Genomic DNA, 24,897 nt, shown 5'->3' with positions numbered 1-24,897 from the left:
AACATATCTAAGCCCCTAAGTTACAAAATCACAATACTAAACATTCAACAACACTTCTAACTCAAACCAGTATTTCCCAGGTTACACAACTGTAACACTAAATATTCAACAAACAGGTACTTATCAGAGAGCACATGCACTCCTATCTGCAGGATACTTTGTCAATGGCTCTTCGTTCCTGTTCATGACAGTATGAAGGGAACCCCTAGCGAAAAGAGACAAAGCGTTTCACATCCGCTATTCTTATACCCCTGCGGTGCCCAAAACCGAAAGCTGGTGCTGTCATGCGAAGCCAGCAAATGGGAGAAAGCTGCCACATCCATCAAATGAGCCAATCAGCAACTGGCACAGTGGAAGGGGCTTTCGACTGGCAGGTAAGTTACCCCTTCATGTTACAATACCTCAGCTTATCAAAGGCTTTCTTACCCTGCCGCATGATTTTTCTGGTATTCCAATGGACAGCTATTGATATTCTCATTTAAAGCCATTCCTTTATCCCATACCATAATTATCCTATGTCTGCCAACCTTTATAGGCTCCTAATCCAGCAATCCCTCAATATTTACTGTCATGTTCAAACTCCACCATGATGTTGCTCCTCCTTATCTCTAATCTCCTCCAACGCTGAAACCCTATGACTACAAGCAACTAAGCAACTCTGCAAAAAGGTTATTGAAAACCACAAGTCAGGAGATGGAGACAAGGAAATTTCCAAGTCACTGAATATCCCTTGAAGTACAGTTGTCAATCATCCAGAAATGGAGAGAATATGGGACAGCTGTAAACCTGCCTGGAACAGGCCATCCTCAAAAACTGAGTGACCGTGCAAGAAGGGATTAGTGAGGGAAGGCACCAAGAGACCTATGACAACTCTGGAGGAGTTACAAGCTTCAGTGGCTGAGATGGGAGAGACTCACATACACCAACTGTTGCCCGGGTGCTTCAACAGTTGCGGCTTTGTGGGAGGGTAGCAAAGAAAAAGCCACCGTTAAAAAAAATCCACATGAAATCTTGGCTAGAGTTTGCTGGAAGGCACATGGGAGACTCTGAAATTGGCAGGAAGGTTTATTGGTCTGATGAAACCAAAATTGAGCCTTTTGGCCATCAGACTAAAGACAATGTTTGGCATCAGCCAAACACCACACATCGTCAAAAACACACCATTTCTACTGTGAAGCATAGTGGTGGCTGCATCATGCTGTGTGGATGCTTCACTGCAACAGGCCCTGGAAGGCTTGTGAAGGTAGAGGGTAAAATAAAAGCAGCAAAATACAGGGAAATCCTGGAAGAAAACCTGATGCGGTCTGCAAGAGAACTACAACTTGGAGAAGATTTGTTTTCCAGCAAGACGATGTCCCCAAGCATAAAAGCCAAAGCTACACGGGAATAGCTTAAAAATAACAAGGCTAATGTGCTGGAGTGGCCAAGTCAGAGTCCAGACCTCAATCCAAATTGAGAATTTGTGACACTCATGACTCCCATGCAGTCTGACAGAGATCAAGTAGTTTTTTAAAGAAGAATGGGGAAAAATTGTAGTGTCCAGATGTGCAAAGCTAATAAAGACTTATCCACATAGACTCAAGGCTGTAATTGCTGCCAAAGTTGCATTTACTAAACACTCACTTTAAGGGGGCGAATACTTATGCAATCAATTATTGTGTGTTTTATATTTGTAGTTAATTTAGATTTCTTTGTACAGATTTGTTTTCATTTGGACACAAAAGAGTCTTTTCCTGTTGATCAATGTCAAAAAAAGCCAAATTAAATCCACTGTGATTCAATGTTGTAAAACAATAAAACATGAAAACTTCTAGTTGGGGGGGGGGTGTAAATACTTTTTACATAATACAACCTTGGGATTCGTCTCCTGACAGGGAGCCACAAAACAGAGAAACCAAAAATAACCCATTAAATAAAGGTTGTTAAGCACACATCATGCAAACAATAACTGCAAGCAAATAGCATTCTGAACTATATTCCACAAAGAGAGTACAAGACCCAAGACAGATAGTTCCGTGCAAAGCTGAGTAAGCATCATTGAGCAGCAAGCTGAACCTCACCTCAGGCCCTGACACCCTGACCTTTTCACTCTGGTACTGTGCTTATATCATCATCCTTGATATACTCCAGAAGCTGGGACCCCACTCCCTCAATTTGGCCTGTACCTGACTTTTCGATTCGGCCCAATGCTTAGATCATGTTCAGTCATGAAACATGAACATGAAACTTCATGTTCAGTCACTCTGATATGCTCTCACACACCTGGTCCCCACCGCCTCGATTTGGCGTCTAAACACCAGGTTCATTTAATCTATTCCCAAAAACCTATCTCCTGGATAAAAGTGCTTATTCTAACATACTCCCCTTCTCAGTGCCAGTTTTGTCTAATTAATCTGTGAAGCGATATTCTTTCAAGGGACTACATAGTTTAAGTTGTAATTGTGACTTAAGCAGTACACAGGGATACAAAGCCAATTTACTTACGATTGAAAAGGTTGCATGTTATGCAAAAATGGTCGAAATCCTGAGATGCATTCAAATACTAGTGTTCCAAAGCTCCAGTAGTCTACAGTGACTGTGTAAGATTGTGAATCAAATAGCTCTGGCGCCTAGAAGAAAGACAACAATGCTTTGAACAAACAAATCTTTTTGGATCTTCTTAAAATAAAGAATAAGAAAGTAAACCAACATTGTTACTAACATGCACATTAACTCAGTAACATTTGATACTCATCTTTCTATGGTACAAGCTGAGTTCAGTTAAAATCTACGTGATCAATTCACTGATAAACCTCAGATACTGGCAGTTATTTAATCTCTATGCAGACCATGTTATAATAACACCCTTTAGATAAAATGAACGAAAAACAAAATAAATAATAAATTTATTGGTTGAAGTTCTTTTATAAAGTGGTTACTGAAATATCAATAACCTTCTTTGGAGATTTACAGATTTGACTTGACTAAAAGATACACTTACTACAACACAGAGAATGTTTACCCCACTTCCATCAGGTAGGAGGCTGCGTAGCATCCACACCAAAAGCACCAGACTCAAAAACAGTTACTTTCCCCAAACGGTAAGACTGATCAACACCTCCACCACTACTTCATCATTTCCTGTCATTCACATTATGTACAGTGATGCCAGAAAGTTCATGACTCCTGTAGAATTTTCACTATTTCTGCATGAATATGATCTGATCTTCATTTAAGTCCTAAAGCGAGATAGAGAACCCAATTAAATAAGTAACACAAAAAATTGGTACTTGTTTATTTATTTATTGAGAAAAATTATCCAATATTACATGTATTTGTTGGAAAAAGTATGTGACTCTTTTGCTTTCACCCAGTTATGTAACTGGGTGATCCCCTTCAACTAGATCTTTCCAGTAACTGTTGATCAGTCCTGCAAATCGGCTTGGAGGAATTTTATGCCATTCCTGCTTACAAAACTGCTTCAACCCTGGGATGTTGGTGGGCTTCCTTGCATGAACTGCTTGCTTCAGATCCTTCCACAACATATCCATAGGATTAAGGTCAGGACTTTGACTCAGCCATTCCAAAACACAAATTTTCTTCTTTTTAAACCATTCTGTTGCTGGTTTACTCTTGTATTTCAGATCATTGTCTTTTTTCACTATCATTTTCATTTCAGGTGACAGAATGTTACCCTGACATTCTCTTGTAAAATGTCGTGGTACAATGTTGAATTCACTGTTCCCTCAATGACTGCAAGCTCTCCAGACCCCAATGCAACAAAGCAGTCCCCAAACCAGGATGCTCCTTCCACTGTGCTTTACAGTTGGGATAAAGTTTTGATGTTGGTGTGCCGTGCTCTTTTTCCTCCAAACATAGCAATGTGCATTTCTGCCAAAACATTCAACTTTATCTATCCAAAGAACATTGCCCCAGAAGCACTGTAGAACATCCAGGTGGTCTTTTGCAAACTTGAGAGATGCAGCAATGTTCTGTTTTGGAGAGTGGTGGTTTCCTCCATGGTGTCCTTCCATGAAAACCATTCTTGTTCAGTGTTGTTCTTATAGTAGATAGATGACCAGAGATTTTAGCAAGTTCTAGAGATTTCTTCAGGTCTTTTGTCATTACCCATGTGTTCTTTTTCACCTTCTTCAGCAGTGCATGTTGTGCTCTTGTTGTGATCTTTGCAGGATGTCCACTCCTAGGGTGAGTATCAACAGTACTGAGTTTCCTCCATTTGTAGACAAATTTTCTTGCCATGGACTGATGAATATTTAGGTCTTTACAAATGCTTTTGTAGCCTTTCCCAGCTTCATGCAAATCTACAATTCTTCTTCCAAGGTCCTTTGTTTTGATTGAGGTATGGTGCACATAAACAGATCTTTCTTGAGAAGAGCAAGCTCTGTCAGTAACCTAACTTTGTTTCTCGGTTTATAGGGCAGGGCATCTCTACAACCCACACCTCCAATCTCATCTCATTGACTGGAACACCTGACTCCAAATAGCTTTTGTAGAAGGTATTAACCCCATATGTTCACATACTTTTTCCAACAAATACATGTAATATTGGAACATTTTTCTCAATAAATAAATGAACAAGTATAATGTTTTTGTGTTATTTATTTAACTGGGTTCTCTTTATCTAGTCTTAGGACTGAAGTGAAGATTTGATCACATTTTATGTCATATTTATGCAGAAATAGAAAATATTCTACAGGGTTCACAAACTTTCTAGCACCACTGTATCCTCCAAGGGACCACAACCTTGTCATGGTTAAGAGGCTTGCATGTCTCAATGACCTGGAGAACTCTGCTGGTTGGACGTCTGTCCTGACGAAGGGTCTTGGCCCGAAACATCGACAGCATTTCTCCCTATAGATTCTGCCTGGCCCGCTGTGTTCCACCAGCATTTTGTGTGTGTTGTTCAAATTTCCAGCATCTGCAGATTTCCTCGTGTTTGGAGTCAGGGCTTTATGCTTTGGCTTTTGGTAGCCACCCATGCCAAACAAGTCAAAGGGTAGAGATCAGACTCCAGGTTTGGGGGTTCAACTTAGGGTTAACAACCCTGACTGGTTAAACTGACCTGTTACGTAAACAGCAATGAAGAATACTTCACATCTATGTGCAACGGTATTCCTGATTATCCACCTGGGAATTACATGATTGAAGGCAAACCGAGAGGAAGCAACTGACATGATGAAGGAAGCTGTGAATGCCACCAGAGATGGAGGACCTTCATTACTGCCCAAAATCCCAGCGGCATAACCAGCAAAAGAAGATCTTATACATAGCATCTCCTTATGAATATATAATGAATGTAAATTATCTGATGTATTTACATTTATTGTATTTTTCATTATTATTCTGATCTTTTATCTTTTTTTGTGCTGCATTGGATCTGGAGTAACAATTATTTTGTTCTCATGTACACTTATGCACAGAAATGACATTAAACAATCTTGAATGTTGAATCTTGAAATTATTTTTTTTTGTTGAAGACACAAAGCTGGAGTCATAGTGTCAGCTGAATAACTTAAAGCACGATTGATATCAAAATGCTGTTTTCCTTTTTTGCTTTTTGAAACCGATAAAACTACTGGGGGATGGAATTATAAAATGACAGGCAATTGTGATTTAAAGGTGTAAAGGATTTAATAATTGGGAGTTTTAATAGACCTGTATTTTAATTCATATTTCTTACCTTTTCCAGACATAACATTCTCCCAACAATGATCATTGAATACAGTTCACATGCTTAAAAATGCTACTCGAGATTGAATACAATTAATTGCATTCACAAGAACAAGAGATGCTGCAGCTTCTAGACACCCAGAGTAACAGATGGAAAATGCTGCAGGAACTCAGCAGGTTAGTCAGCATACATGGGAAGGAATAGACAGTTGACAGTTTGTGTCAAGACCCTTCATCAGGATTGGCCTGATTATGTTCGTATATTACGATAGGCAAGTCATAGCACAATAAACAATGCAAAGCAAAACTTACCAGATATTGTAATGTCCCCACGAAAGATGTGCAAAGACTTCCTTGGTCTAGATCTTTGGCATAGCCCAAGTCAATTATTTTATGTATCAACTGCAGTAACAAAAATACATTTATTTGTTCTATTTGCAAATACTTTTGCAACTAGTATTGCAACTGGGTAAATTCCTTTTACTAAATATTAAATTCTGTTATGTGGATCATACATTTTGTTGAGTTACTGATAAAATTTAATTCCTATTTTCTCATTCCACCTTCATCTCACTATAGAAAAACCTAGCTATGAGTAGGTAAACAAGAATAGTCACACTCAAATGACGGATAAAGATGCTGCAGAGGAAAGGTCAAGTTATTTTGTTGAGAAGGGAACTGACACCATTTGTCTTTGAATGGACTCTTGTGTGCAGGGATTCAAAACTGATGGAAACCTGCTTGATGAGCTTCAAGAGAAGTGGGCTCAGATTTAGGAGATGACAATTCATTCAACGATCTCTATGGGAAACAAAGATTGGGAGTTGGAGCAGTAGTTGCAAGGACAGAGGGGACAAAATGCTTTTTTAAAAATAAAGGGAATACTGATTTGAAAGGAAGAAAATGGCTGGATTTTGAAGTACAAGTTATATTGAACGTGCACATTCTGTAAAATGCTTCCTTCATTTGCAAATGAATGATTTGACCACTTAACAAGGAAAACCATCATCATAACTAGCATGGATGTAAATCTCTAACTGAAAGGAGGAGAAAAGGAAACAGAAACAGGAAGATCATACATTGATCCAATGCCTCTATCATAACAAAAACAACTAAATGGTTAGGCATGGACAATCAGACCCAAAAAAAAAGAACTAGGATGAAAGGATTAGAAATCTGCCCATATTTCTTAAACTTTAGTTGGATAAGGATAAAACTTTGCTTTTTCCCCACGCTGCTGTCTGTAAAGAGTTTGTACGTTCTCCCAGTCACTGCGAGTTTCCTCTGTACTTTCCAGTTTCCTCACAAATCCCAAAGATGTATAGGTTAGTAAAGGGACACATGGATGTAACTGGACAGTGAGAACTCACTGAGTCAGAAGGACCTGTTACCAAGCTGTACCTCTAAATAAAAATAAAAATCAATAAAATTCAATCTATTTTTCTTTTAATCATTGTTACAAATCACTCACCTTGCCATTATCATCTTGCAATACAATATTTTCAGGTTTCAAATCCCTATGAATGATTCTGTGGTCATGCAAATACTGGATGCCAGAACCTGGTTAAAAGTAAATCCAAAATAGTAGGTGAAAGCAAGCAGTGTGCTTTTGCTTTTAGGATTGATCAGACCATAGAATATTCATGATATAGGAGGCCATTTGGTTCATGTTATTCATGCTATTCGGCCTAATCCCACCTTCAAGGACTTGGTCCTCATTTCTACAGGACAGGTCTGTTCAAATACATTTTTCAAGCACCCTTCAAATGTATGAGGATTTCTGCTTTTAACCATCCTTCAAAGTTAGTTCCAGACCTTTACAATCCTCTCTGGAGAGAGATTTTTTCCCATATTCTCCCTCATTAAATTAATCCAATGCATCATGCATTTTGACCTTTTTGTGTCATGGATTATCTGATGTATCAAAATCAAATATTGGAAGAGCAGTAGGTTAAGAGAATGTGAGAACTGCAAGGAGACCGTCACTGATCGTAAGAAAAAAAATACGTGTTACGTTTCAAGACTTTACAGCATTTTGCTTCTAAGTGAACTCTTGCATTTACAGATTTTGTTTTATATTACCCTTTCTGACACTTTCAGCTTTGCTCTTCCACAGATAAAGTAGACAACTCTTCAAAATTCAGTTTAGCATTCTCTTTAAGAGCGAAAAGATTGGCACCTCTCTCTCGCCCCCCGCTCCCATTAAAAAATTAACATCAGTGTTGCACAGGGAGAGATGAGTGCCCTGTTATCAATACTTCAATTCAAGTGCAGCATGGAAACTGAACCTCACGGATAATATTAAACACTTCAGGGACTGGCCCCAGTTTGCTTTGTACAACACGAACCAAGAGGATCTCACAGGCTGAGGCAGTTCAATTCATTTTCAAATCCTTACAATTCCTCTTCAGGAAAACCAAACACCTTTCCTTGACTCATCATTAAACCAGCCAGGTTAACTCAAGAGAGATATTCTCTTTATTGAGTTCTGCAGTCATGTTGACTTCTCTATGAAAACTGCACCGATTAGTCAACTTGTTACAGAAAAATAAGTTTTACCACATTCAATGTACATTACAGTTGTTACGTCAAGAGATTATTTTAAACATAGTGAACGTGAACATCAATATTTTCACCTGTAACTTCGAAATCTCAGCCAGATCTCTGAATTTGTAACTGATATGTGAAAGGATGCCAAAAAGGTGACTCAATAAATGCATATTATATGTAGGAAACCTAATAATTATAAACAGATGAAAGTACCTACCAACATCTTGCAATAAGCTTAATACTTGGCTTTCTTTAAGTCCACAGCAATTTTCAGGCTTGCTCAACAACTTGAAACAAAATGCAAAGTTAGCAAAAAACCACACTGGATAAAACACATTTGAATAAAAAATACTAAAATTATCCTGCAGGAAAATGGAAGCTGCATTATAAATCTCTAATAATAAATACACAATTCAAACTAAGTATCTTTTGTTCAAGCAAATTATTTAAAATAAAATGGGAAAATGCAAGCGCGTACATAGAGAATTAAAGAGTTTTTCACAAACATAAAAAAGCCAAAAACAAAATTTTAATGTTCATTTGTTGTAAGCTATGTTTTAAATGTACAATAAATGTAAACGATGTTCTAAATGTACATAATGTACATAAATGTAAGCTATGTTTTAAATGTATAAAAGCACCAATTGTAGTATTAGCTTTACAGAACCGTACAGTATGGCATGCAAAATTTGCAAAAGTAAAACATAGCTGAATGAATTTTGAGTTTTGAAAATTAATTGAGAAACAAAGGCTTGGATATGTTTCTGTAGGAAAAGATAAAATTACTTAACAACAAGCTCCTATACCTCCATGTCAGGCAAAACTGAGCAGAAATAATCAAGAGATGGTACAGCATCACCCACGATAAATGTGAAAATATATTCTCACCCTAAATTTAGGTTTCTATCTAACCAACAGAGAGAAATGCAACACCTGAGCAGAATTTTGTTCTTTTCCTCTGATGATGAGATGAAGATTAAAAGGTAAGCAGTGTCAGACCTGATGAAGGGTGGCAACCCAGAATATTGACTGTTTATCCCTCTCTATTGATGCAGCCTACTCTGCTGAGTTCCTCCAGCATCTTGATACCACCTAATGCTGGAGAGGCTGCAGGCTACTTCTGCTGCTATTACTTAATGACTCCAGAGGAAAATTGCAAATGTCACTCCACTCTTCAAAAAGAGAGGGAGGAAGATAGGAAATTATAGGCCAATTCGCTTGACTTCAGTGGTTGGAAAGATGTTGGAGTCCACTATTAAGGATGTGGTTTCAGGGTATTTGGGTGGTCATGATAAAACAGGCCAAAGTTAGCATGGTTTCCTTGAGGGTAAGTCTTGCCTGACAAATCTGTTGAAATTCTTTGGGAAAGTAATAGGCAGGTTAACAAGAGAGTCAGTGGATGGTGTTTACTTGGATTTTCAGAAGGCGCTTGATGGACTGAATGGCCTAATTCTACTCCTTTGTCTTATGGTTTTATGTTCTTGATCTAAATGACCAAATTAATTCTACACACACAAAATGCTGGAGGAACTCAGCAAGCCAGGCAGCATCTATGGAAAGGAGTATAGTCGACATTTCGGGCTGAGACCCTCCATCAGGACCGCTTTTCTCTGTACACACAGATGTTCAATACATAAAGAAATTCTTTAAAAAATTTGCAATTGCATTAAATCCTGTACAAGCTAAAATTTTCACTTTAGTGTGTCCTTCAAAATTACCTTACGCAAGTTACCTCCTGTACAGAATTCCATTACGAGCAGAGGGACATCATTACATGCAATATCCTGCATTTCCTCCGGAACTTCACGAGCTTTCACAACATTGGCATTGCTTAACCTTGTTTTGTGGAGGAGGGACAAGAGAAGAGATATGATATTCAGATACCCATGATAGTAGAAGTAATCGATAAACAGTCAAATGCATTGAAATGAGAGGAGGAAGAACACAGAACATTACAGCACAGGAAAAGGCCGTTTGGCCCACAATGTTGTGGCAATCCAAAAAAGTAATCAAATGGACAAACTAATTAATTTTCTCTGCCAACACAAAGTCCATATCCTTCCATTTTCCTCATTTATGTGTCTATCTAAACATCTCTTGAAAATCTCTAATGCATCTGCCTCTACCACCACTCTCTATGTAAACAAATTGCTCCTCACAACTTCTTTGAACCTATCCCATCTCACCTTAAATGATGGAAAACAAACTAGAAAGCACATTTCACAAGCTTGCCAAATATAGAACCACAGAACATTCCAGCACAGAAAACAGGCCATTCGGTCCTTCTAGTCTGTGCCGAAACTTTATTCCACTAGTCCCATTGACCTGCACCCAGTCCATAACCCTCCAGGCCTCTCCCATCCATGTATCTACCCAATTTATTCTTAAAACTTAGAGTAAGTCCGCATTTATGTCAGATGGCAGCTCGCTCCACACTCCCACCACTCTCTGAGTGAAGAAGTTCCCCCTAAACCTTTCCCCATTCACCCTAAAGCCATGTCCTCTCGTATTTATTTCTCCTAATCTAAGTGGAAAGAGCCTACTCGCATTTACTCTGTCTATACCCCTCATAATTTTGTAAACCTCTATCAACCTCCTCCTCATTCTTCTACGCTCCGAGGAATAAAGTCCTAAACAGTTCAATCTTTCCCTGTAACTCAACTCCTGAAGACCCGGCAACATCCTAGTAAATCTTCTCTGAACTCTTTCAATCTTACTGATATCCTTCCTATAGTTAGGTGACCAGAACTGCACACAATACTCCAAATTTGGCCTCACCAATGTCTTATACAACCTTGCCATAACATCCCAACTCCTATACTGAATACCTTGATCTATGAATGCCAGGATGCCAAAAGCCTTCTTTACAACCCTGTCTACCTGTGACGCCACTTTCAGGCTACAATAAGGCTATAATTTTACTATAGCCTTATTGATTAACTAGAACACAAATAGTCTCCACTGTAAAACAATTAATATTTTTTTGAAAGTTCAACTGTCTGAATTGTACATTTGAGATTTAACAACATGAAGGAAGTGGCTAACTATTCACAAAGAGGATGAGCAATTTGCTATCAGGCAGTATAAATAAACAAAATGCAATTATGGAACATTACTCCTTGAGAAAGCTCACATAATCGGTCTCAGACTGTGGTCATTAGAATTTAAAATTACTCATGATACTCCACAGAACCTTGTTTGGGAGAACTCACTCCATTAGTACAAGATAGCATCATCTCAGTGAGTCTAACTAGGACACAGGAAAGCAGGCAAAGAATTTCTTTATCTAATTCATCATTTGGACAGCACAATAAGAATCTACATACTAAGGTCAGACTGAAGTTATTGAATAACCTCCTGCTTTTTTACAACATCCCATACTGATGTTTTCAGGCAAGTGCCCATAAGGGAGGACCGGTAATGCAATACTAAAATGTGATCACATTCATTTCCCGTTTTTCAACATGATCAGTGCTACTGGCCAAATGAAACTTAAACTAACATGAAAAGTCTGCTAATTCTGCATGCTACACTGCAGATCTCTACCGTCAATTGCAAATCAATCACCAATTTCAAAGCTAAATCAGAAAATCTGATTAAAACCTTTGTAGAGACCAGCCTATCTAGCCTAACAAATCTAATCCCATACTGAAGGTTTGCCACATTATTTAAATTTGAATGATCTATTATAGTCTTTTTGATGAATCATGTTTTCTGGAGGAGGGGAAATGAGGAGAAGGGATTGGAATTAATGGAAATTGTACAAACTGTGCAGACCAACATACTCCCTTCAACCACCAGAAAAAGGCAGATTGTCTCACAACTCATTGCTGTTTGGGATGCTTTGCAAATTTGGTTGCTATATCTACCTCTGGTGCAAATAATAACCACATTTAAAAACAAAAACAAAATTACTTGATTAGATGTCCGCACAGGCTATGCTAGATAAATACAAATGTTCTCTCTATTTGGTTTATTGAAAGATGAAAATTACAACTTTCACCCTTTCATGTCACTTGATATGGTTGCTCAAACCAATGAGTTGCCTATACTTTGTTAAGTTTCATTAACTTTTGGCTATTTTTAAGATTCACAGCTAAGTGAAATAACATTTTAAATATTAATGAAATTACATTCAAATGTACTGTGACAAGGCCAGTGCAAGTGGAAATATACCAATGTACAACACAACCAATCAAGGAAATATGAGAAAGAAATTTCATGTTTTCTGGATGGACAACCCAATTTATTTTTATTGAAATTATGTGAAAGCAGTTTCTTGACATCTGCACTATATATGCCTATAATGAATGACAAGTAGGTATCCACTTGAGTATTATTTATATTTTTGTTTCAAGTTATTTTCTAGATCTAACTAAATCTCTGCTGCTTACCCTCCAACACAGGTCTTCAACAACTTATCTCATACCCACATGAGATTCTGCAGATACTGGAAAACTAGAGTAAACACAAAATGCTAGAGGAATTCAGCAGATCTGGCAGCATCTATAGAGGGGAATGAAGTGTTGAAGCTTTGGGCTGAAATGTTGACTCCTTATTCCTTTCCATAAATGCTGCCTGATCTGCTGAACACCTCCAGCATTTTGAGTGTGTTACCCACTTTTCAATATCTACTCTTCCCCCAAGTTTCCTCCCACTTAAGAAAGCAGTTATTTCCTATTTTACTGTACATGTCACTCATCTGACTAAGGTAACCAAACATGCGTACCACTTCTTAACATGAGGAATGTGCTCTTGCAAGCTATTACAAAGCCTATAGTGATTTTCCCAACAATTCCTCATCAATTCATTAAGTGCTATACTGTATATAAATAGCTGGAAACAAAATGAATGATCTGAGGTGGCTAATGGTTTCTTAAACCATTTTTTAAAAATCAACATCTGACATCAGTAACGGAAACACTCTAAAACTCTAGTTCTCTGAAAACGTACTTACTTTTTCATAATTTGAATTTCATAGCACCATCTCTCTTTGTTTTTTGCACTCAACTCCAAACGGCAGGCTTTAACTGCAATTCTTTCTCCTGTTGTCTGGAACGGAATTGTGGATTATTAGCTTTATTGCCAATAAAATTCATGTGGAATAGATTGCCACAGACAGCTGTGGAAGCTAAGCCATTGGATATATTTAAAGTGGAGGCTCATAGGTTCTTGATTAGTAAGGATGTCAATGGTCATGGGGAGAAGGCAGAAGAATATGTCTGAAGGGGATAATAAATCAGCCGAGAATGAATGGCAGAGCAGAGAAATGATCTAATTCTGCTCCTGTGCCTTATTGTCTAAAATTAAATGATAATTAGTTAACATTGCTCACTAAGGTACTAATAGATGACAAAGCTCAAACAATGTACTCAAATTCAGTTCACTTGAACATTTATCTGAATATTTGGCTTGCAAACCCTAACTAATGTTAGATATACATGTTATGGAATTCTAAACTATAAAGTTCAAAGTAAATACATGTCAACATATACAACCCCGAGATTTGTTTCCTTGCGGGCATACACAGTAAATCCAAGAAACACAATAGAAGCAATGAAAGACCACATGAGATAAAGAGTCCTTGAAACTGAGTCCATAGGTTGATATAGGTTGTGAGAACAGTTTAGTGATAGGCTGAGTGAAGTTATGCATTCTGCCAAATTCACTAATAACATTGACCATTTGAAATGAAACCTTCAACATGAAGAACTGCTACCAAATTGATTCAATTTATTGATAAGCATTGATCTTTTTATTCTGAAACACCATAAGTACTGTGTCAGCAAGATTAAATGCTTCATAGCCAAGTACCATTCACTATTCATCTAACACTCACAAACTAACACAACAGAGAATATAAATTCAGATTTCAGTAGAAACCCTCACTTATTTTTCTTGATTTTGAGGAACAGTGAACACTTGCCTTCATAATATATCTCAATCTCTTACTAAGCTAAAAATTGTAATTTCTACTTAGAAATGTGGAAAAATATCCAGGCATATTATATTCACAAAGGGAAAGACTAAATCAATTGAGAGTATTACCATGCATTCATTTAACTTTCAATTATATTAAGTGTTTATCAAGTGGCATAACTTAAAATACAAGAAATTCTGTAGATGCTGAAAATCCAAAGCAAAACACACAAAATGCTGGAGAAACTCAGGTCAGGCAGCATCCATGGAAATGTTTTGGGCTGAGACTGAAACAGTCATCGACTGTTTGTTCATTTCTATGGAAGTACTGAAGAAGTGGCACAACTTTCCAAAAACCAAAAATTTCTCAACTAATAGGAGGTAACTCCCCTTGATGTCAATCCTCCAAAGGAGCCTGGTAAAACTGAAGTCATGTGAATTGAGCAAAAACTGGTGTCATTCTCAGTTCATTTGAAGATGGCTACCGGAAGACAACTGTCAACCATATAGACAAAAAATGTTCAGGACTTCCCTATCAAAAGTCCATCAGTACCAAACCCTGGAATCTTTATTTTTAACTCTTGCAGAAATAATTTTAAATTCAAATAATCTTAGTTATACAATTACTCAGAGCACCTTGCTATTAGTTGGAAGCAATTGACTGCCCAATTAGCTGCAGGGTATGATGTGGACAGATTGAAAGAACTATTGCACCTTAAGTTCAAAAACTATCTTAGAGACATAATTTGCAGAATTACTGGTGGGGAGGAGGACCACAAATAAACTAGGATGAGAACATGAAATAAGGGAATTTTCAACTGTTCACATAACAATCATCAATGGAGGAGTAAAAATGTTAACAATTATGGATGTTCCACTGGAAGCTAAGGGCCCAAGAAGAATGAATGAGCAGAAACATTTTCTTAAATTTCACATTATTTGTTGATCTTTGAAAGGACATAAAGAGTATTTCTGCTGCTCTTTAAAAACTAATCCATTGATTTCAGATTTGTTATTTAATCTTAAAAACTCTAGAATAGTTAATTGCTAAGAGTGTGTAAAACTTACTTTATGTTCATACATATAGACATGTCCAAAGCCTCCTGCTCCAAGACGTTCCTTTAGATCCCAAGGCCCACATGTCTGAACCTGCTTAAAAGGGGGTTTCTCCATTCTCAATTAGAATCCTTAATGCTGTAATTAAAAATTGCGAAGTTATCAGTAAAGCCATGCTAAGGAACTTAAGCCCAAATAGAACAACAGATGAAGGACTAAACAATGCACAAAACAGTTTCTACTTCAGCCTTTCTTTTTATCTGATGCTACAAAATCAGATTTATTATCGATATAAGTTGTAAAAATCACGATAAATTGCAGAAATAAATAAATTAGTGGAAAAGATAAATAACAAGGTAGTGTCATGCCACAGCAGAGGACAAAGATAAATGGTGCAAGTGAGAAAAGAAGTGTAAATTTAACTCATGATTCAAGATTCCATTTCACCATTCATTTTATTAGCTCTCCACTTAGCTCTGGAATGTTTTATTTATTGAGATGCAGCGTCGAATAGGGTCTTACAAGCTGCACTAAGCCAGCCTAATCACGGAACAATTTACAATGACCAAATAACCTACTACAATAGTCTCGGGACTGTGGGAGGAAACCAGAACACCTGATCAAAACTCACATGTTCACAGGGAGGACGTACAAGCTCCTTACAGGTGATGTTGGAATTGAACTCCAAATTCCAACACCCCGAGATGTAACAGTGTTGCACTAACTGCTACACTATGTAAGGATGCTCTTCATTGACCACCGATCATCCCCTCAAAACTAATCAATAAGCTCCAAGACATAGGCCTCTATACTACCTTGTGTAACTGGATCCTCGATTTCCTCACTTGCACTACAGATTGGCAGCAACATCTCCTCCAATCACCATTAACACAGGTGTACCACAAGGCCGTGCGCTTAGCCCCTTGATCTACTTGCTTTATCCTTATGACTGTGAGGCTAAGCACAGCTCCAATGCCATATTTATGTTTGCTTATGATACCACTCTTGTTGGCTGAATCAAGGGTGGTGACCACAAGACAGAGGATCAGAATTAGGCCATTCAGCCCATCAAGTCTGCTCCACCATTCCATCTTGCCATATCCTTTGACAGCCTAATTAATTAGGAAACATCAACTTCAACCTTAAATGTACCCACAGACTTGGCCTCCATTGCAGTCTGTGGCAGAGCATTCCACAGATACATCACTCTCAGGCTAAAAAAAAATCCCCCTTAGCTGTTCTAAAAGGTTGCTCCACAATTTTGAAGCTGTACCCTCTGGTTCTGGATACCCCCACCATAGAAAACATTTTCTCCACATCCACCTTATCTAGTCCTTTCTAAATTCAGTAGGTTTCAATGAGATAACCCTGACGTTCTTCTCAAATTCAGTGAGTACAAGCCTAAAGCTGCCAAATGCTCTTCATATGACAAATGAAATACAAAGGTGGAAAATGCATGGACATGCACTTTGGAAGTAGAAATAAATGTGCACACTGTTTTCTAAACAGGGAGAAATCCAGGAAACTGAGATGCAGAGGGACTTCGGAATCCTTGTACAGAACACCCTGAAGGTTAACTTGCAGGTTGAGTCGATGGTGAGGAAGCCTTGTTAGCGATCATTTCAAGAGGTCTAGAATACAAGAGCAAAGATGTGATGCTGAGGCTTTATAAGGCACTGGTGAGGCCACACCTTGAGTATTGTGAACAGTTTTGGGCCCCTCATCTTAGAAAAGATGTGCTGGCATTGGAGAGGATCCAGAGGAGGTTCACAAGGATGATTCCAGGAAAGAAAGGGTGATCATACGAGGAACATTTGATGGCTCTGGGTCTGTACTCACTGGAATTCAGGGGATGAAGGTGGGGGGGGGCGGGGGGAATCTCATTGAAATCTTTCGAATGCTGAAAAGCCTAGACTGAGTAAATGTGGAAAGGATGTTTCCCATGTTGGGAGAGTCTAGGACAAGAGGGCACAGTTTCAAATCAGAGATAGGAGAAATTTCTTTAGCCAAAGGGTGGTGAATTTGTGGAATTTGTTGCCACATGCAGCTGTGGAGGCCAGGTCATTGGGTGTACTTAAGGTAGAGATTGTTAAGTTCTTGATTGGACATGGCATCAAAGGAGAAGGCCAGGAAGTGGGGTTGAGGAGGAAATTTTTTTTAAATCAGCCATGATTGAATGGAGGAGCAGACTCGTTAGGCCAGATGGCCTAATTCTGCTCCTATGTCTTATGGTCTTATATGTTAACCCCTTTGTTCCTGGAATCATCCTCAAGGACCTCCTCTGGACTCTCTCCAATGACAGCATATCCTGTTGAGAAAACTGTTGACAGTACTCCAAGTATGGCCTGACTAGTGTCTTATAAAGCCCCAGCATTATGTCCATGCTTTTATATTCTACTCCCCTTGAAATACATGCCAAAATCATACTTGCCTTCTTTACCACAGACTGAACCTGTAAATTAACCTTCTGGGAGTCTTGCATGAGGACTCCTAAGTCCCTCTGCACCTCTGATGTTTGAATTTTCTGTCCATTTAGATAATAGTCTGCACTATTGTTCCTTTTACCAAAATGCATTATCATATATTTCCCAACACTGTATTCCATTTAACAACACACATATATATCTATATAGATACTGCCTGGCCTGTTGTTTTCCAACAGCATTTTGTGTGTGTTGTTGTTTGAATTTCCAGCATCTGCAGATTTCCTCGTGTTTGCACTGTATTCCATCTGTCACTTTTTTGCCCATTCTTCCAATCTGTCTAAGTCCTGCTGCAATCGCATCACTTTCTCAGCACTACCTACCCCTCCATCTACCTTCGTAACATCCGCAAACTTTTCCACAAAGCCATCAATTCTATTATCTAAACCATTAACAAACAATGCGAAAAGTAGCAGTCTCAATACTGACCCATGAGGAACACCATTTCTTACTGGCAGCCGTCCAAAAAAGGCCCCCTTTATTCCCACTTGCTGCCTCCTGCTTGTCAGCCATTCCTCTATCCATGGCAGTATCTTCCCTGTAACGCTATAATATTTTACCTTGATATGAGAGGGAGCCACAACATATTGCACAGGTTGATAGGGTAGTTAAGAAGGCCTATGGGATGCTAGGCTTCATTAACAGGGGGATTGAGATCAAGAGTAGAGAGGTCCTGTTGCAACACTACAAATCTCCGGTGAGACCGCACTTAAGAGTATTGTGTTCAATTCTGGTCGCCTCATTATAGAAAGGATGTGGAAGCTATGGAGAGGGCGCAGAGATCACCTGTTTCCCAGGGCACCAATAGCAAACACCAGAGGGAATATGTACAAAATTAAGGGAGGAAAGTTTAGGGGAGACATCAGGGGTAAGTTTTTTTTACACGGAGGGTTGTGAGTGCCTGGAATGACTTGCCAGGGATGGTGGTGGAGGCTAAAACATTAAGGGTATTTAAGAGCCTCTTGAACAAGCACATGGATGAAAGAAAAATGGAGGATTATGGGGTAGTGTGGGTTTAGTACTTTTTTTTAAGGATTATATAGTCGGCACAACATGGAGGGCTGAAGGGCCTGTACTGTGCTGTAGTGTTCTATGGTTCTGTAGTTCTATATCTCTCTCAACGTCAGCAAAACCAACGAGCTGATTATTGACTATAGGAGGAAGAAATTGGAGGCTCATGAGCCAGTCCTTATTAGGGGGTTAAGGTGGAGAACGTCATGTTTTGCAACTTCAAAACATTAACTAATTCAAAGCAAGATTCTAAAAATTTGCATCTGACTTCGAGTTTACTTTAAACGAGGTGCACACATATCATGTGGTAGTGTGACAACATATGCAATTCACCTACTTATATTTATTTAAACAAACAGGATTGCACACACACACACACACACACACCCCTAAATATTAAATACACAATGCTCCTCCCTGCTTAGCTATAAACTTCAACTCAACAGAGAATGCATTTCAACTATATACACAGTACATTATATAATAAAGCTGCCATATAGACACATCCACAGCAGAGTAAATTTTAATTTGTCCCACTTAGGCCTAAAAATTTAATTGCTAGGGAGGATTTCTTATTCCTGTGGGATAACGTCTTTCCTGACAAGGGAGATCACTGAGTTTGGCCGGTGAGACTTGCAACTGCGAATCAATCTCAGATTCTGTGGCTTCCTCCGTGGTGGTTGTAGGAGTTGACTCAGACTGCAGGAAGTGGTTCTGACAGCGGTAGCCAACTTACTTCTCTAACAGCTGATTCTGCTCCCCTCAATTGATCAATGTGTCTGATATCATCTGGAGATGACAATCACCACTGTGTAGGACAGTGGTCCGGTTCAGTCCTCAATTTTTCCAAGGTCCAGCTTCTGACAACCTCTATATTCCTTCCCCAGGACTGCTTGCCCAGGACTGAAACATCGAACTTCTTTGTTTGAGCAGCCCTCAATTTGTCTCAGCTATTTGTCCTGCATACGCCTCCTGAAATTGGGTTTCAAAAGATCCCAGCATGAACGCAAGGGATGACCCAGGAACAGCATAGCTGGTGAGTTGTTGGTTGTGGAGTGTGTTGCATTATGATATGCAAGGAGGAAATTGGCAGCTTCTGGTTCAGTGTTAGCATAGTGTTTTCTGCTGATATTGCTCACAGTACATTCTTTAAATCTGGACAAATCTAACCGATAAGTCATCTGTAGCTGGCTGATACAATGCAGATGTAATATGTCTTACACCATTAATTTTTAGGAATGATTGAGATTGTTCCTCTGTAAACGGTAGTCCATTGTCACTGAGTAAATGTTCTGGGACACCAGTCCTTGAGAAGAGGCTTCTCCATACATCAGCGGTGTGGGAGGCTGTAGTGGAATCTATTAGGAACACTTCTAGCCACCTTGATGAGGCAGCCACTACTACCAATAAAACTGTGCCCATGAATAGTCCGGCAAAATCCACACGAATCCTCTGCCAGGGCAATGCAGGCCATTCCCGGGGATGGAGAGGCTCTGCTCTTGGCATCTTCTGGGCATGTTGGCATCCTGGAGAGTGCATGGCAAGCTACTCAATTTGCTGATCTATCCAGGCCACCAGACCAAGCTTTGAGCAGACACTTTCATTTTAACTATGCCTGGCATGTAGCTTCTCCAATCCTTTAGCTCTCAGCTTGGGTGGAGCAACAACTTTCTATCCCCACACAAGGCAATCTCCATCAAGGGCAAGTTCATCTCAGTGCTGGTATAAATGGGGAAACTGGAGTTTCTGTTGCACATTCCAGCCATTTGGTAGACTTGAGACAGTCTGGGGTCTTTGCTGGCTTTCCTCTGGATCATCTCTGCTATAATAGGGATACTTATGATTTGCATTAGAGAGAATATGTCAAGGGGCATGTCTACTTCAGCAAATTTTTCTGATACTTCCTTTTTCAAGGGTAAACGGGCAATCCATCAGCATTTCCATGATTATTCATCCTCTTTAATTCTATCTTGAATTGTGTCTCCAAGAAACAGGGCCCATCCCTGCATTTGTGCTGCTGCTGTTCGTGAAAACACATCTCTGCAGATTGAAAATGGACCAGTGGTTGATGATGAGTAATAAAGGTAAACTTTCTCCTGTTTAAGTACTGATTGAAGCTTTTTACACCCCAAACTCAAGGCCTCTCTTTCAATTTGTGCATAGTTTTTCCCTGCAGCGGTAAAGGATTGTGATGCAAAGGCTATAGGGTGTTCACTTCTATCATTCATAACATTTGAAATTTCTGTGAAAGAGGCAGGCTTCACTGGACAATGCGGATCATAATGTGTCAAGACATTGTCTGATGCCACGATGTCCTTTAGCTTTTTGAAAGCCATCTCACACTGCTTTGCCGATTGCCATTTCTTCCCAATCGGCAGTAATAAGTTCAAAAGGTAGGGCACAGAAGTTTGGCAGGAAGCTGTCCTAACAATTGACAAAAATCCTAATAAGTGCCACAACTATGTCACATCCTTTGGCTTTAGGGCATCCACCACTGCCCAAATTTTCTCAAAACATTTATGTAATTCTTGTGTATCAATTGTAAGACACAGTAAGTTCAAAGGTTCATTTATTATCAAAGCATGTATCCATATACAACTCTGAAATTTGTATTCTCCAGACAGCCACAACACAAAGAACATGAAAATCGTTCAGAGAGAAACATCAAACCCACCCCCCCATACAAAAAAGAACAACATCCCTATCATCAATCCCCCCCCCCCAAAACACCCTCCCCCTGCACAAACCAGAATAGGAGCATTGACCCCCCCCCCCGAAAAGACAATCTCTTCCCCGCACAAAGAACTAACAGAACATCAAACCCCAAACACCTTCCCCTCGCTCAATACGGAAAAAGGGGGATTAAAAAAACAGAATACAAACACACCAAGTCTAAAATAAGTCCACAAATGCACCAGTCCAAACCATAAACACAGAACCATGATACCATCCTACAATATCATTGACATAGAGCTTAGAAAAATAGAGGGCTATGGGTAAAGCCTAGGTAGTTCTAAGGTAGGGACATGTTCAGCACAGCTTTGTGGGCTGAAGGGCCTGTATTGTGCTGTATGTTTTCTATGTTTCTATGCACTGAAAAAAGGGACACCACACGAGACAGAGAGGCTAACCCACAGCGAGCCACACCGTAAAAGGCTGCTCACAGATCCCTTTACCAGCAGTGATCAAAAGGCAGGCAGTCGGTGCTGAAACCCATGCTCGCCTCAATGCTTTAATCAGCGATTAATAGATGCTTTAAATGGCAAAATGGAGTCAGGCATTGGCTCATGCCCTGTCTCGAAGTTCCTTCGCAGAATCGAGCACTAGATCACTAGACAGCAAAGCACTAGATCAGTCCAAACAATCTCCAATCTGTAAATCACAGGCTCCAGCAGTCCCAGAAACACACTCAAGGAGAAAAACAGATGTAAAAGTAGTAAAAAAAATACTTCTGCTTGCTGTCTGGAAGATGTCAGCCGAGGACCATTGTACATTGGCACCATCTTGGTTTAAAGAATTCACAGTTGTTGTGTCGTGCACTGAGCCCATAATCTTCTAATCGTTTTAACAATGTCTTGAGGTTTTGGAGATGTTCCTTGTCATCCATGTAGGGCTAAGTTCCTGGGCAGCCTTGCAGCACCTGGTCCATAGCTTTCTGTCAGAGTGCAGGTACAGATGCTACCACAAAAATATAGCGATAAAGCCCTCTGTGAGTGTTTATGGTGAGAAATACTTTGGACTCTTCTATCTCCATCTGCAAATGGGTCTCAGCTAAGTCCACTTTGCTGAAGTGTTTTCCTCCCGAAAGGTTTGCAAAATTATCCTGGGCAAAATTATTCTGCCTTATCCTGGGCAGAGGCTATTGATCTACTTTCAGTACTGGGTTGATGGTAACATTAAAAATCACCACAGATTGTGACAAGCCTATTCTTGGCTACTGGTGAGAATGTGAAGAGGGTAATGGGTATGTGTAGAAGGGGTGGGCGAGGGGTAAGTGTAGCAAAATATGTAGACAGGACCAGGGAGAGGATACGTTATTGGGGAAGTAGCTACAATAAGATTCCAGACAGCATGTGGCAACCACAAAGAGGAACCTTGCGACTACAGGACAATGTGTCCAGCAAAGTATTTTGAGTTATATACATATTTCGAGTGTTTTGCTTGCGTCCATACCCATTCCAAGTATTACACTTGCATCTATACTTATTCCGAGTATTTCGCGTGCTTAGCTATGCAATAGCCAATCAATTGATGACTTTGAATTGGTAACCATATTTGTGAATGTAGTACCCTGCTTTTGGGTATAAGTATGACCTTTGTGAACCGACATATTGGGAGTTGGCTACCTTACGCCTGAAGTGCATGGGGCTGCAAACTCCTCTCTGAATAAAAACCGTTCCAGAGGTAATTTTGTGTCTCTGGTGTTTTTCCTCAACTGAGCAGGTTAATAATTTCAGGTTGACACTGGGACCACTGGTATTGCCCATGGGCTCCACTTGGAAAGAATTCCTTCAGTTTCCATGCGATCTAGCTCACTGACTACTTTATCATGGATAGTATAAGAAACCTGTCAGATTTTGCAAAACTTCAGTGCATCATTTTCATTTAACACCATTTTACCCTTATATGCCTGAGTTTTCCAACACTATCCCAGTACCTTTCTTAATTTGCTTTTATATGGCTTTGCTGCAAGGTGGCATGCAAATTGTGGATGAATCTCCAATCAAGTTGCAGCTTCTCAGCCACTCACAACCCCACAATAATAGTCCTTCTGTTTCTTCAACATACAAGCTCAAATGTGGCTTGCTGGTTGTTGTATATCATAGTTATGAATGTCATTCCCACATGAGCTAACTTTTCTCCAGTATAAGTTCTTGGTAGGATATCTGCAGGCTTCAGTTCAGTATCTTTGAAATGCCATTCAAACTGAACTAATGTCAAATTCCATTTTAATTAATTTGCCGTTCACTTCTGGCATAAGCCATATTGCTTGTCTATTTATTAATTTTCACACTGTGGATCTCACGGCTGCACAGTCCCGTGACACTCTCATCATTATCAGATTTTTCATCAACAGCATGCAGATTAGTGGTCTTTTTGAAACTGCAACTTAACTTTTTAGCTTTTTCTCTTCCCTGTGCAATCTATTTATTTTTGTCTGCCCAACAAGCAGAAAACGCAAAGAGGCACGTACAAAGAGCAAGTTTTGCCCTTAAGCCTGCATTACTTTGGTGTGTGTAGGCACCCTACCACAACGGCAACACAATTTATTTGGTCAGGACGGTTTCTGTTTAGATGCTGTAATTCTGTTCACACTAAATTTCTTTCCTAACAGCAACTCAATTGCATCTCTGTCAGTGATTTCCATTGAAATGGCAATTTCAACTGCTCTTCTGAATGCAAGCTGTGCTTTAGTTAGCTTTTGAATGCTTTCTTGTAAAATTCCACAAGCTAAACAATGTCTTAGTGCGTCATTAAGACCATTACTGTAAAGACAATACTCAGATAATCTCTTCAATTCAGCCACATATGCTTTTTTATTCTGTTTATAAAACAAAAGCAAACTGCAATCAACAAATAGCTTTGGATCAAAATGTTCCTACATTTTGACAATCTCAGCAAAGCTAATTTCAGATCAGTTTGTTTGGAGCAGTCAAACTTCAAAGCAAACTGTATGCCTTTAAACCAATTGTACTTAGTAAAATTAGTACCCGTTTCTCATTATTTCATTTGTTTCAAAATATTGCTCAATTTGCTCAGAATATAAAACCCAATTACCTGTTGTGTAATCAAACATGTCAATCTTTCCAATGCACCAGTCAGTTGTTTTCTTTTCATATTTATTACCCAGTACTCACTCGTCATAAACCCATGAATTTCTCCATTTACTGCCTTTTTAAAAACTCGATCATGTCTTCTTTTCCGAAGAACACATGCTGCACTACTACCTTTTAAATTCAACCGTTCTTCAATGTACACCCTATCCTCATTATATGCGTCTTCAGACTATGTGGATTCACAGTTATGCGAAGAACCTATTTCTACCGACATCTCCTTATACGCGTCCAAAACTCAGTTATGCGAGGAGCACTGCTTTCCCACCAATACAAGTCATGTGTGCACGCCTCACATTTTCACTCCTGCCAGTTTCGCATTGGTTTTGGTAACATATGGATGCGCGATCTTGTGCTCTTAAACTTTTGTTGGT

At 39.2% G+C, this 24,897-nt stretch overlaps 1 protein-coding gene across 5 annotated transcripts in view; it reads right to left on the bottom strand.

The window, feature by feature from the left end:
- Positions 1-24,897, bottom strand: part of chuk (component of inhibitor of nuclear factor kappa B kinase complex) — a 94,018-nt gene that overhangs the window by 58,192 nt on the left and 10,929 nt on the right. For all 5 annotated transcript variants that reach the window (XM_059946532.1, XM_059946529.1, XM_059946530.1 and 2 more), the window contains exons 2-8: positions 15,208-15,333; positions 13,178-13,272; positions 9,939-10,056; positions 8,438-8,507; positions 7,142-7,230; positions 5,983-6,072; positions 2,485-2,609 (exon numbers count right to left, since the gene is read on the bottom strand). In XM_059946532.1, the coding sequence (XP_059802515.1) occupies positions 2,485-2,609; positions 5,983-6,072; positions 7,142-7,230; positions 8,438-8,507; positions 9,939-10,056; positions 13,178-13,272; positions 15,208-15,312 (692 nt within the window). In that variant the 5' untranslated portion in view covers positions 15,313-15,333. The remainder of the gene's footprint in view (positions 1-2,484; positions 2,610-5,982; positions 6,073-7,141; positions 7,231-8,437; positions 8,508-9,938; positions 10,057-13,177; positions 13,273-15,207; positions 15,334-24,897) is intronic.

The sequence above is a fragment of the Hypanus sabinus genome, chromosome 21 (genome assembly GCF_030144855.1).
Source record: "Hypanus sabinus isolate sHypSab1 chromosome 21, sHypSab1.hap1, whole genome shotgun sequence".
Taxonomy (NCBI): Eukaryota; Metazoa; Chordata; class Chondrichthyes; order Myliobatiformes; family Dasyatidae; genus Hypanus; species Hypanus sabinus.
Note: the sequence above shows the minus strand (reverse complement) of the source record. Positions and strands in the feature narration are given on the sequence as shown.